The sequence below is a fragment of the Caretta caretta genome, chromosome 9 (assembly GCF_965140235.1).
Source record: "Caretta caretta isolate rCarCar2 chromosome 9, rCarCar1.hap1, whole genome shotgun sequence".
Lineage (NCBI taxonomy): Eukaryota > Metazoa > Chordata > Testudines > Cheloniidae > Caretta > Caretta caretta.
In genome coordinates, this window is record NC_134214.1 from 103,666,143 (window position 1) to 103,679,663 (window position 13,521).

At 48.0% G+C, this 13,521-nt stretch overlaps 1 protein-coding gene across 5 annotated transcripts in view; it reads left to right on the plus strand.

Moving 5' to 3' along the window:
- The window catches only part of GCNA (germ cell nuclear acidic peptidase), a 54,925-nt gene that overhangs the window by 13,995 nt on the left and 27,409 nt on the right, over window positions 1-13,521 (plus strand). For all 5 annotated transcript variants that reach the window (XM_048864956.2, XM_048864958.2, XM_048864954.2 and 2 more), the window contains one exon: window positions 10,378-10,543. In XM_048864956.2, the coding sequence (XP_048720913.2) occupies window positions 10,378-10,543 (166 nt within the window). The remainder of the gene's footprint in view (window positions 1-10,377; window positions 10,544-13,521) is intronic.

Consider the following 13,521-nt stretch of genomic DNA (forward strand, 5'->3'; position numbering starts at 1 on the left):
GGCGGTGGCAGGTACATCCGCATCCGGCCCTCCACCCATGGACTACCGGGCCCTACAGGAACTCCTACGTTGAGTGGCTTTAAACATGAATCTCCAGGTGGAGGAGGTCATGGAAGAAGAGGACCCCGTAGTGGACATTCTGACACCAGAATGGCCCTCTAGGGTGGCGCTGCCCGTTATAAAGACCATTCAGTTGAATGCCAAAACAATCTGGCAAACTCCAGTCTCCATTCCCCCCATGGCCAAAGGGGCCAAAAGAAAGTACTTTGTCCCCACTAAGGGGTATAAATACCGTTTTACCCATCCTCCCCCATGCTCCCTGGTGGTGGTTGCAGTAAACGGAAAAAGAAAGACAGGGTCAGCAGGGGCCTGCCCCTAAATCAAAAGATGCAAAATGTCTGGCACTTTTTGGTAGAAAGGCTTATTCTACCAGTGGCCTCTCCCTACAAATCACTAATCAGCTCGCAATCCTTAGCAGATACAGCTATAGTTTCTGGTCTGCTATTCAAAAGTTCAGGGAGCTCCTCCCATCTGATTCCCGGCAGGAGCTGGGAGCCATTGCCGAGGAGGGCAGACTAGTGGCCCGGACTGCTCTTTAAGGCTCTCTGGATGCCGTGGATGCGGCAGCGTGTACACTGGCATCTGGTATCGCCATGCAATGTAACACCTGGCTTCAGTCCTCGGGTCTCCCGCCGGAAGTTCAGCAAACTATCCAAGACCTTCTGTTCGATGATCAGGGGCTCTTTGCTGAACAGACCAACTCTAGGTTGCATAGCCTGAAAGATTCAAGGAACACAATTAAGTCTCCAGGCATACATACCCCGGCGTTTCAAAGAAAGCAGTTTAAGTGCCAGCCCACCCAGCAGCAGTCTTTCCCCGGTAGGCCCAGGCAGGACTTCTCCCGCTGGAGGAGCAGATACACCAGGCACAGACCATTGCGTCCTCTCTCCGGTCAGGGCCAGGGACAGTCCAAGCCCCCTCCAGGCCCTAAGCACCCATTTTGAAGGTGCGCATGAGGACAGATTACCAATCCATATCCTGGCCAGTTATTCTCCCCTCCTGAACAGTCTATCCTGCTTCTACCATGCATGGTCCCTTATTACATCGGACCAGTGGGTCTTCCACACAGTAGAGGCGGGCTATTCTCCCACCGCCCTTGCCCATCCCTCTTCAGGGACCCCTCTCACGAGCAACTCCTGAGCCAGAAGGTCCGGTCCCTCCTCCCTCTTAGAGCAGTGGAGGAGGTACCTCGGGAGTTCAGAGGCAAGGGTTTCTACTCACGCTACTTCCTCGTTCCCAAAGCAAAGCGGGGTCTTTGGCCTACTCTGGACCTAAGGGAACTCAACACGTACATCATCAACTCAAAGTTCTGCATGGTTTCCTTGAGCATGATCATCCCCTCCCTGGATTTGGGAGTCTGGTACGCCGCCCTCGATATGAAGGATGCTTATTTTCACGTTTCAATCAACCCGTCTCACAGACGTTTTCTCGGTTTCATAGTAGACAAGACGCATTATCAGTTCACGGCTCTCCTGTTTGGCCTGTGCACGGCTCCCCGCATCTTCACCAAATGCATGGCACTCATGGCAGCCTTTCTTCACCGCCACCATGTGTACGTTTACCCATACCTAGACGACTGGCTCATAAGAGGCCTGTCTCGCCAGCTGGTAGAATCACAGGTACAATTAGTCAGGGACACGTTAGACCGCTTAGGCATTATTCTGAATGTCAGCAAGTCTGTTCTCACCCCAACACGAACAATAGAGTTCATTGGGTCAGTCCTGGATGCAAACCAGGCGAGAGCGTTCCTCCCAGAGGCCCATCGTCTAGCCCTCGTGCAGGTAATCACCGGCCTTTGCAACTTTCCCACCACCATGGTGAGACAGTGCCCCAAGCTGCTGGGCCTCATGGCGTCCTGCACCGACATGGTGCAGCATGCCAGGTTGTGGCTCAGGCCCCTGCAGGTGTGGATTACGTCCGTGTATCGCCCGGGCCACTACAGTCTGGACATGGTGCTGACCATTCCAAGACATACCCTCAATTCCCTACAATGGTGGCTTGACCCCTGCATGGTAAGTGCCGGGGTACCGTTCCACGCCCCCCAGCCCACTCTGACATTGGTAACGGATGCATCGGCGCTCGGCTGGGGCGCACATCTCGGGAGCATGACAACTCAGGGCCTATGGCAAGTAGAGGAACTGGCTCTGCATATCAACATCAAAGAGCTCAGGGCAATCCACCTCGCATGCCAGGCGTTCCTATCCCGCTTGCAGGGCCACTGTGTAGCAGTACTGGCAGACAATACTACGGCCATGTTTTACATAAACAAGCAAGGCAGAGCCCGGTCGTCTCCTCTCTGCCAGGAAGCTCTCCTCCTATGGGAATTTTGTTTAGCCCACTCCATCCTTCTCCAAGCCTCATACCTGCCGGGCGTTCAGAACATACTGGCAGACAGCTTGAGCAGGCAGTTCCTCACACACGAATGGTCGATTTGGCCGGACGTCATCCACTCCATCTTCCACAACTGGGGACTTCCCCGAATAGATTTGTTCGCCATGCAGGCCAACAGGAAGTGCTCAACCTTTTGCTCTTTCTGGAGTCACAGCCCGGGCTCGGTTGCGGACGCCTTCCTGAATCCATGGTCCGGTCAACTACTATACGCCTTTCTGCCATTTCCTCTCATCCACAAGGTGCTTCTCAAGGTCCGCAGGGACAAGGTGGACGTCATCCTGGTGGCCCTAGTTTGGCCTCGCCAGTGCTGGTACCCCATCCTCATGGACCTATTGATCTGGTCACCGATTCATCTACCTCTCCCTTCAGACCTCATCTCGCAGAATCACAGTTGCTTCCTCCACCCGGACCTTCAGTCACTTCACCTCATGGCCTGGAGGATCCGTGGTTGAACCAAGCAGAGCTCGCCTGTTCGGACCCAGTGAGGCAGGTGCTCCTGGAAAGCCGCAAGCCTTCTACTAGAACCACTTACATAGCAAAATAGAAAAGGTTTTCTATCTGGTGTGCCCAATGGCAGGTACTCCCACTCCAGGCTTCAATCCTGTGCATCCTGGACTATTTGGTGCACCTGACAGATCAGCACCTGGCATTCGGTTCTCTTAAGGTTCACCTCGTGGCTATTTCGGCATTTCACCCTGGCGATTCCAGGCACTCAGGGTTTGCAAACACTATCATGGGACATTTCCGAAAAGAACTAGAAAAGATCCATTGCCGATGAAGCCCCCTGTCCCTGCCTGGGACCTCAATTTAGTCCTGTCTCATTTCATGGGTCCTCCCTTTGAGCTGCTAGCTTCATGTTCGCTCCTCTACTGGAAGGTTGCCTTCCTAGTGGCCATCACTTCGGCACGACATATTTCTGAGCTACGAGCCCTCATATGTGAGCCCCTGTGTACCATCTTTCATAAGGACAAGGTGCAGCTTAGGCCTCACCTGGCCTTCCTACCAAAGGTCATGTCCCGCTTCCATGTCAGCCAGGATATTTTCCTGACGGTTTTCTATCGAAAGCCGCACGCCACGCTCCGTGAGCAGCAGCTGCATTCATTGGACGTTAGAAGGGCACTCTCTGTCTACATAGACCGAACGAAGCCGTTCCGCAAAACAGCCCAGTTGTTCGTCACTCTAGCGGAGCGGATGAAAGGTTTGCCAGTCTCTTCCCAGCGGGTATCCTCCTGGATCACAGTGTGTATTCGTACTTGTTATGACTTAGCAAAGGTCTCTCCGCCTGTTGTCACAGCTCACTCCACGAGGGCTTAGGCCTCGTCAGCAGTCTTCCTGGCACACGTACCCCTCCAGGAAATCTGCAGGGCTGCTTCATGGGCTTCGGTGCACACGTTCACGTCACACTATGCCATCGTCCACCAATCAAGTGACGATGCGGCCTTCGGCAGGGCAATTCTCCAGTCTGCAATTCCTTGACTCCAACCCCACCTCCAAGATAAGGCTTGGGAGTCACCTAATTGGAATTGATATGAGCAAGTAGTCAAAGAAGAAAAAACGGTGACTCACCTTTTCGTAGCTGTTGTTCTTCGAGATGTACATTAGCCTGGAAAAAGGCTAATGTAGTGCCAATCTTTAAAAAAGGGAAGAAGGAGGATCCTGGGAACTACAGGCCAGTCAGCCTCACCTCAGTCCCCGGAAAAATCATGGAGCAGGTCCTCAAGGAATCAATCCTGAAGCACTTGCATGAGAGGAAAGTGATCAGGAACAGTCAGCATGAATTCGCCAAGGGAAGGTCATGCCTGACTAATCTAATCGCCTTCTATGATGAGATTACTGGTTCTGTGGATGAAGGGAAAGCAGTGGATGTATTGTTTCTTGACTTTAGCAAAGCTTTTGACATGGTCTCCCACAGTATTCTTGTCAGCAAGTTAAAGAAGTATGGGCTGGATGAATGCACTATAAGGTGGGTAGAAAGTTGGCTAGATTGTCGGGCTCAATGGGTAGTGATCAATGGCTCCATGTCTAGTTGGCAGCCGGTGTCAAGTGGAGTGCCCCAGGGGTCGGTCCTGGGGCCGGTTTTGTTCAATATCTTCTAAATGATCTGGAGGATGGTGTGGATTGCACTCTCAGCAAATTTGCGGATGATACTAAACATGGGAGGAGTGGTAGATACGCTGGAGGGCAGGGATAGGATACAGAGGGACCTAGACAAATTGTAGGATTGGGCCAAAAGAAATCTGATGAGGTTCAATAAGGATAAGTGCAGGGTCCTGCACTTAGGACGGAAGAACCCAATGCACAGCTACAGACTAGGGACCGAATGGCTAGGCAGCAGTTCTGCGGAAAAGGACCTAGGGATGACAGTGGACGAGAAGCTGGATATGAGTCAGCAGTGTGCCCTTGTTGCCAAGAAGGCCAATGGCATTTTGGGATGTATAAGTAGGGGCATAGTGAGCAGATCGAGGGACGTGATCGTTCCCCTGTATTCGACATTGGTGAGGCCTCATCTGGAGTACTGTGTCCAGTTTTGGACCCCACACTACAAGAAGGATGTGGATAAATTGGAGAGAGTCCAGCGAAGGGCAACAAAAATGATTAGGGGTCTGGAACACATGAGTTATGAGGAGAGGCTGAGGGAACTGGGATTGTTTAGTCTGCAGAAGAGAAGAATGAGGGGGGATTTGATAGCTGCTTTCAACTACCTGAGAGGTGGTTCCAGAGAGGATGGTTCTAGACTATTCTCAGTGGTAGAAGAGGACAGGACAAGGAGTAATGGTCTCAAGTTGCAGTGGGGGAGGTTTAGGTTGGATATTAGGAAAAACTTTTCACTAGGAGGGTGGTGAAACACTGGAATGCATTACCTAGGGAGGTGGTAGAATCTCCTTCCTTAGAAGTTTTTAAGGTCAGGCTTGACAAAGCCCTGGCTAGGATGATTTAATTGGGGATTGGTCCTGCTTTGAGCGGGGGGTTGGACTAGATGACCTCCTGAGGTCCCTTCCAACCCTGATATTCTATGATTCTGTGTGTTGCTCATAACTATTCCATTTCCCCCCCACCTTCCCCTCTGTCGGAGTAGCCGGCAAGAAGGAACTGAAGAGGGGTCAGGCCGGCAGGGTCATATATAGAGCACCATATCAGCCCCACTCCAGGGGACTCCACAGCCAGCCCGACAAGTAGCTACTAGGGAAAAGTTTCTGACATCTGTGCGCGCGGCGCGCGCGCACACCTAACTGGAATAGATGTGATTAGCACATCTCGAAGAACAACAGTTACAAAAAGGTGTGTAACCGTTTTTTCTCAGATCTTCTGTTCCTACCACAAAGGATTTATCGGTCTCTCTCTGCAATTCCAGACCTATTGACCTAGAAGAGGTTGTATTTCTAGACTCTCTCCACTTCATAGGACTTTGACAGATCTGGATCTGGTCCGTTTGTGGGGGTGGAGGGAAGGTACAGGAGATTCTATTAAACTTCAGGAAACAGTTAACTTGCCTTTGTTATGATCATAAGTGGAAAATGTTCTTTGTGAGCACCCACCATTAACGTAGCCCAGCTTCAGCTGCTGTTCACTCTATACCTGAGTACATAGTTCATTTGAAATTCCTGGGGCTCTCTCATATTGTCAGTAAAAGTACATCTCTTAGCCATCTTCAGCTCACACAGCTTAATTGAGTAAATACTTCATTTAGCCATGATATAGTAAAAAGATTCTTGAAGAGGTTAATGAATCCTTGGGTTAAAGAACCCACACATAAAGTCCTATGTAATACTATTTAGTCATTAAACCTCCATTTGAACCTATGGGAGAATGTTCCTTGTTTCATCTGTTAGTTAAGACAGCTTTATTATAGCTATTATATCTATTAGGTGAGAGAGAGCTGCAGAATCTTGTGGCTGGATCCCCCAACTTATGATCTTTCACAAAGAAAAAGTTCAAATATGTCCTTATGGATGCTCCATCTTTGGATGTGCGTGCTCAACTGGTGGTTTTAGCTAGCAGTGACTGTCAATCTGTACTGTGCACTACACCTCCTTGTGCTCCTGTGTGAGGTAGTCATAGGCAGACGAAACCCCCTGGCACTGCGACTGCTTCTCCACTGCCCCTCTGGTCAAGACAGTCCAGAGTGATGTCTACTGCATTCATAGCTTTAGTCCTTTTGGTTTTACTTACTCTAGTTTTAATTTAATTTTATTCTGTTTTATTTGTTTACTTTTGATTTCGTAAGCACATGTGTACATTACCCCCCTCAAACTTCTTTTCTGTGGCCAGGGTCTTTTGCCTTCGGTTGTTCTGTCTACAGCTTTCCTGCTCGGGTTATGCCAAGGACTCCAGGCTTTAATCCTTGTCAGACCTGCCACAGATCTTTCCCTCTCAGCCATGTTCCTTCCAGCTGCCTCAGAAAGTTCCATGTCCCATCTAAGTTCAAGGTCTGGAGGAACTTTTAAGAGCAGATCTTGCAAGCTGAGGGATATTAGGCTGAAGTTCCTTCTTATGGCATGCTCACTGAGATCTGCAGGGTCCAAATTCCCTCCCAACCTCAGTTTAGGCCATGCTGATGCCCTCAATCTTGGCAAATATAGACTATAGAGCTGCTCTGGAGTCACGTTCTAAGAGACAGACACTCATTCCCTGGAGAAAGACTCCAGGAGGAAGGGGAGGTCATTGCCAAAGTCGGAACTTAAGAAAACTTCACGTCAGTACTGATGTAATGAGAGTTCATCTAGCAGACACCAGTCAGCTCCAAAGTCAATACCAGAAGAGGACCCCACTAGGTGCAAGAAGGACTCAAGAAGCAGGGATTCCTCTAATACATCTGGATCCTTGGGATGCAGCCACAAGAACCATTCAGATTATACCTTGGCTCCGTCCCTGGTACCAGACTCCTCGCCTGCATTCCTACAGAGTGCATGAACCACTTCTCCGTATTGTCTCTGATGCCTTGCCAGTCTATGATGGAGCACTCCACTTAGCTCCCTAGTACTAGCCACGTTCCTTTTGTATGATGATCTCTGGGCCTCAGGAAAACCAGGCTCTCTCCTCCTAAGGGGGTACCAAGAAAGACCTTGTCTGGTACCATCCTGCCTGTTGGAGCTAGAGCCTCCATCTGTGCTACTACATTTTAGCACAGCTCACATCCACTGGCACAAACTTGACTGTCTGCACCTCCATGGGCTCTGATATCAATAGGGCCCCTGGTGCTGAGGGCTTCCCCTTTGGACACTGCAGAGAATAAGAAATCGAACATGGACGTCTCTGGCTTTTTTGACTTCCACTGCACACTGTGTGGCTGTTTTTTCAGAGAACTATCCACAATGACTCCAAGATCTTTCTTGAGTGGTAACCGCTCCTAACAGCTAATTTAGACCCCATCATTTTATACAGTTAGTTGGGATTGTTTTCCAGTATGCATTACTTTGCATTTATCAACATTGAATTTCACCATTGTGTTGCCCTGTCACCCAGTTTTGTGAGATCCCTTTGTAACTCTTCGCAGACTCTACCTGAACCAAGTTTGACACTGTATCAGACCACAGATCAGTCAGAGAAACCCACAGATGATAAGAATGTTAGGCCACATGGTCTCTACACATTTGTGATTTGATATGCAGCTGTCTAGAGTGCCTCCTGGAACAGCTGTGCGACAGCTACAACTCCCTGGGCTACTTCCCCATGGCCTCCTCCCAACGCCTTCTTTATCCGCACCATAGGACCTTCCTCCTGGTGTCTGATAATGCTTGTACACCTCAGTCCTCCAACAGTCCACGTTCTCACTCTCAGCTCCTAGTGCCTCTTGCTCCCAACTCCTCACATGCACACCACAAACTGAAGTGATCTCCTTTTTAAAACCCAGGTGCCCTGATTAGCCTGCCTTAATTGATTCTAGCAGCTTCTTGATTGGCTGCAGGTGTTCTAATCAGCCTGTCTTAATTATCTCCAGAAGGTTCCTGATTGTTCTGGAACCTTCCCTGTTACCTTACCCAGGGAAAAGGGACCTACTTAGCCTGAGGCTAATATATCTGCCTTCTGTTACTCTCCTATAGCCATCTGGCCCGACCCTGTCACATATTATTGTTAAATTGGTGGAAGAACCCAAATGCAGTTTGTAAGAATGTTTCATTTTCTCCAGCTCTATCCAGAAACACATTAGTAACAGATGCTTTCAATAAGGGATAGGGAGCTCATTCGAACCATCACAAGGGCTAAGGACTGTGGGCATGCGAAGATAGTCACCTGTACATCAACATATTAGAACTCAGAGCAGTCTACCTGGCATGTGCCACATCTCTTGCGTTGAATGAAAGGAAGACAGTTTTGGTAATGGCAGGCATTACCACAGTGATGTTTACATAAACAGACAGGGATTAGCCAGATTTCTCCTGTATGCCAGGAGGTGATTCACCTGTGAAACTTAAGCAAGTAACGGTCATAACACTTTATCTGCTAGGATTACGAAATATATTGTTGGCTCTTCGGACAGTTTTCTGACAGTGATCAATAAGACTCCATCATTCAAAGAGTATTTTGTGAGTAGGGTCATCCAACTTGTTTGCCATGGAAAAGAACAGTGTCAAATCTTTGTTTGAGAGCCCCGTATCTTGAGCACATGTATTCCTCATACTGTGGACTCCAGGGGTGACGTATGCATACCCTCTAATCCCTCTGATTCTAAGGGTGATCAGAAAAAAATTCAGGACCTTTTCCTTTCCTTTCCTTTCCTTTCCTTTCCTTATACAGAGCTCTTCTTCAGTTCTCTGAACTTTGTAAAGCGGCATCTTGGGGATCAGCACATCCAGTTTCTAAACATTATTCTTTTTAAGAGGCATCTAGTTCTGATTCCCATTTTCGCAGAGCTGTGTTGCAATCCCTATTTAAGTAGATCTGAGCGACCACCACCTTTATATCAGTCACTGCTTGCAAGAATGGAATATATGTGGACAAGCACTCAAAAGGAAAAAGTTACTCCCCTTACAGTAATTGTTGTTCTTCAAGATGTTGTCCATGTGTATTCCACAACCTGCCCTTTTTTCATGCTTCTGCGAAGTCCTATACCTTCTAAATCCTGTACTGGGCAAAGCAACTGACACAACTGACCCCACTCTGCCCTTTATGCCTGTGAGTGGAGGAGACATGAAGACACTCAAGGCACAGGGACAGACCCAATGGCTACTGCTGGCCAAAAGAATCTGAAGTCAAGCACATTGGTTATATGCGCACCGAGAGTGGAATACATAATACTGGCTAGTTATGTAAGCAACCATTTTTCATCTAATCTGTTACCACAAGCTCTAAAATGTCTTAAACATAATCACAATGTTATTCCATGGCTTCTCTAGAGGTCAGAATTCAGATTGTATGTATGCCTTATCTGTGCACTTCCGTATCATAACATGTTTGGTTTACTGTTAAGTGTAACTTTTAATCAGAATTTCCTGGGTCTATAACTCTTGGTTTTGGGATAATTACATCTGTTGTCTATTATTTTTAAGTTTCTGATGCCTGCGTTTGTCCTAACTCCATTTTAATGCTGGGGGGAGCGGGGGGGTGAGAGAGAGAGAGTACAAACTGTTTTTGCATCTGATTTGAACTGTTAATGTTCTGCAGATCAAAGAAGATTTTTCTGACACTGAACTAATTTTTCTAAAGACTATAAATATATCAAGTAATATTTTTGGCAGTAGTAGAGGAGCTCTAGTTATTGAGACAGTTATATCATGTTTGTCAACCGATAAACTACTTTGGTGTTTTGAAGGCAATCTTGTGAATATACCCAGCACCTCTGAAGGTGGGCATATTGAGTAAGGAATGCACAGTTCACGGTGTAGTGGTTTGTGGTCCTGTTGCCAGTCTCTATATTCTGTATTCGCTGGTGGAACTTCATGATATTTGGTTAAATTGGTTGTTTAATCTTTTGGTTTGTACTTGCAGAACTGGGAAACTTCAAGCCTCCCTGTGACAGTGCACTATACTCTGTTAAGAAAGAGAGAATTGTGACACCAAAGTCAGAATCCTCTTCATCTAAAGAAATGCCTTCTCTGAAGGTTCCTAAGAGCAGATCAGTCTATTGTGTACATTCATCAGATACAGAGGAAAGGTAGGTCTTTCTCTTCTCCATCTTTTACTCTCTCCTATGAGTATAACAAATGGGTCAGGAAATGCTGGTGAGGTTAGAGGCAAAGCACTGCTGTCATGTAGATTAGCACTGTCAAGGTTCCTCCCCACTCTGAACTCTAGGGTACAGATGTGGGGACCTGCATGAAAAACCTCCTAAGCTTATATGTACCAGCTTAGGTCAAAACTTCCCCAAGGTACAAAATATTCCACCCTTTGTCCTTGGATTGGCCGCTACCACCACCAAACTAATACTGGTTACTGGGGAAGAGCTGTTTGGACACGTCTTTCCCCCCAAAATACTTCCCAAAACCTTGCACCCCACTTCCTGGACAAGGTTTGGTAAAAAGCCTCATCAATTTGCCTAGGTGACTACAGACCCAAACCCTTGGATCTGGGAACAATGAAAAAGCATTCAGTTTTCTTACAAGAAGACTTTTAATAAAAATAGAAGTAAATAGAAATAAAGAAATCCCCCCTGTAAAATCAGGATGGTAGATACCTTACAGGGTAATTAGATTCAAAACATAGAGAACCCCTCTAGGCAAAACCTTAAGTTACAAAAAAGATACACAGACAGAAATAGTTATTCTATTCAGCACAGGTCTTTTCTCAGCCATTTAAAGAAATCATAATCTAACACGTACCTAGCTAGATTACTTACTAAAAGTTCTAAGACTCCATTCCTGGTCTATCCCCGGCAAAGACAGAATATAGACAGACACACAGACCCTTTGTTTCTCTCCCTCCTCCCAGCTTTTGAAAGTATCTTGTCTCCTCATTGGTCATTTTGGTCAGGTGCCAGTGAGGTTACCTTTAGCTTCTTAACCCTTTACAGGTGAGAGGATTTTTTCCTCTGGCCAGGAGGGATTTTAAAGGGGTTTACCCTTCCCTTTATATTTATGACAAGCACTCTGGAAATTTGTCAGACTACAAAAGTGCTTGCTCTGCAGTTAACAGTTAAAATTACAAAGCTTGGTCTTTGAATGCTTTCTCATGTCGATTCCATTTGAGGTACATGTGCACCCACATGCACAGTTGTCAGAGATTTTTGCCTTAGCGGTATCAGTAGGTTCCGCAGCGGGGCCCTCTGGAGTGTCGCACTCATGCATCGGTATATTAGGTGCCAGCCAGCCTACACCCTCTCAGTTCCTTCTTACCACCAATGACGGTTGGTTGGAGCACCTTTTTCCCATTGCCTAGCAAGTGGTTAGCAGTTCTCTCCTTCCTTCTTTCCAAAATCTCATAAGTCAGAAGAGGAGCACAAATTGCACTCTCTGGACATCAGGAGAGCCCTGGCCTTTTACATCGAAAGGACCAAGCTATTCTATAAGCTGACGCAGTTGTTCGTCACGGTGGCAGACAGGATGAAAGGTCTTCCAGTGTCTGGCCAGAGAATTTCATCCTGGTTCACTTCCTACATCCGTTTCTGCTATGGTCTGGCGAAAGTGCCTCCACCAACAATGGCAACCACCCACTCAACTAGGGCGCACGCCATGGCGGTGGCATTCCTGGCCCAAGTGCCCATTCAAGATATCTGCATGTCTGCTACCTCGTCATCCATCCATCCACATGTTTGTCTCATTATGCACTTACCCTGCAGGCCCAAGACGATGCTGGCTTCGGTAAGGCAGTGTTGCAGGCCGCATGACCGTGAACTCCGAGCCCACCTCCAGGGATACTGCTTGTGAGTCACTTAGAATGGAATCGACATGAGTAAGCACTCGAAGAAGAAAAAACAGTTCGCTACCTTTCGTAACTTTTTTCTTCAAGATGTGTTGCTCATGTCCATTCCATTATCCACCCTCCTGCCCCTCTGTCGGAGCTGTCAGCAGGAAGGAACCGAGAGGGTGTAGGGTTGGTGGCGCCTAATATACCGACGCATGAGTGCGGGACTCAAGGGGGTGCCACAGCCGACCCTACAGATACTGCTAAGGCACCAGCAGCCAGGAAGGCTAAATCACACCTGGAGTTGCAGCTAGCAAGAGATGTTAAGAGTAACAAGAAGGGTTTCTTCAGGTATGTTGGCAACAAGAAGAAAGCCAAGGAAAGTGTGGGCCCCTTACTGAATGAGGGAGGCAACCTAGTGACAGAGGATGTGGAAAAAGCTAATGTACTCAATGCTTTTTTTGCCTCTGTCTTCAGGAACAAGGTCAGCTCCCAGACTACTGCACTGGGCAGCACAGCATGGGGAGGAGGTGACCAGCCCTCTGTGGAGAAAGAAGTGGTTCGGGACTATTTAGAAAAGCTGGACATGCACAAGTCCATGGGGCCAGATGCGTTGCATCTGAGAGTGCTAAAGCAATTGGCGGATGTGATTGTAGAGCCATTGGCCATTATCTTTGAAAACTCATGGCGATCGGGGGAAGTCCCGGAAGACTGGAAAAAGGCTAATGTAGTGCCACTCTTTAAAAAAGGGAAGGAGGAGGATCCTGGGAACTACAGGGCAGTCAGCCTCACCTCAGTTCCCGGAAAAATCATGGAGCATGTTGTCAAGGAATCAATTCTGAAGCACTCCAGAGGTCCCTTCCAGCTCTAATATTCTATGAGCCAGGGGAAGGAGTTGCTCAGGCAGTCCCCGGGGCCAGCCACATCAGCCGCTGCTTGATCGGTGCCCGGGGCCACCAGAACAGCAGCTGGTGTGGCTGGCCCTAGGGCCACTCCATCAGTGACTGGTGCGGCTGGCTGCAGGGCCACTCCAGCAGCAGCCAGTGTGGCTGACCCCAGGACTACCCAAGCAGCTAGCCCCAGAATCCATGACTTTCACGACCTCCATGACAAACACGTAGCCCTAAAGATGGTCCCTTGAGTCTTAGGCTATTGTGTGCCTTTCAAGAGCTCTGATAGAAAGGGTGTTGAATTACTTGAACTGTCCTCATTGTTGAACCCTGACCACTCCCTGATAGGATCTGGGGGTCAGATTCTGAAAGTCTTTTTCTGAAACCATCTTTTCCTCAGTGC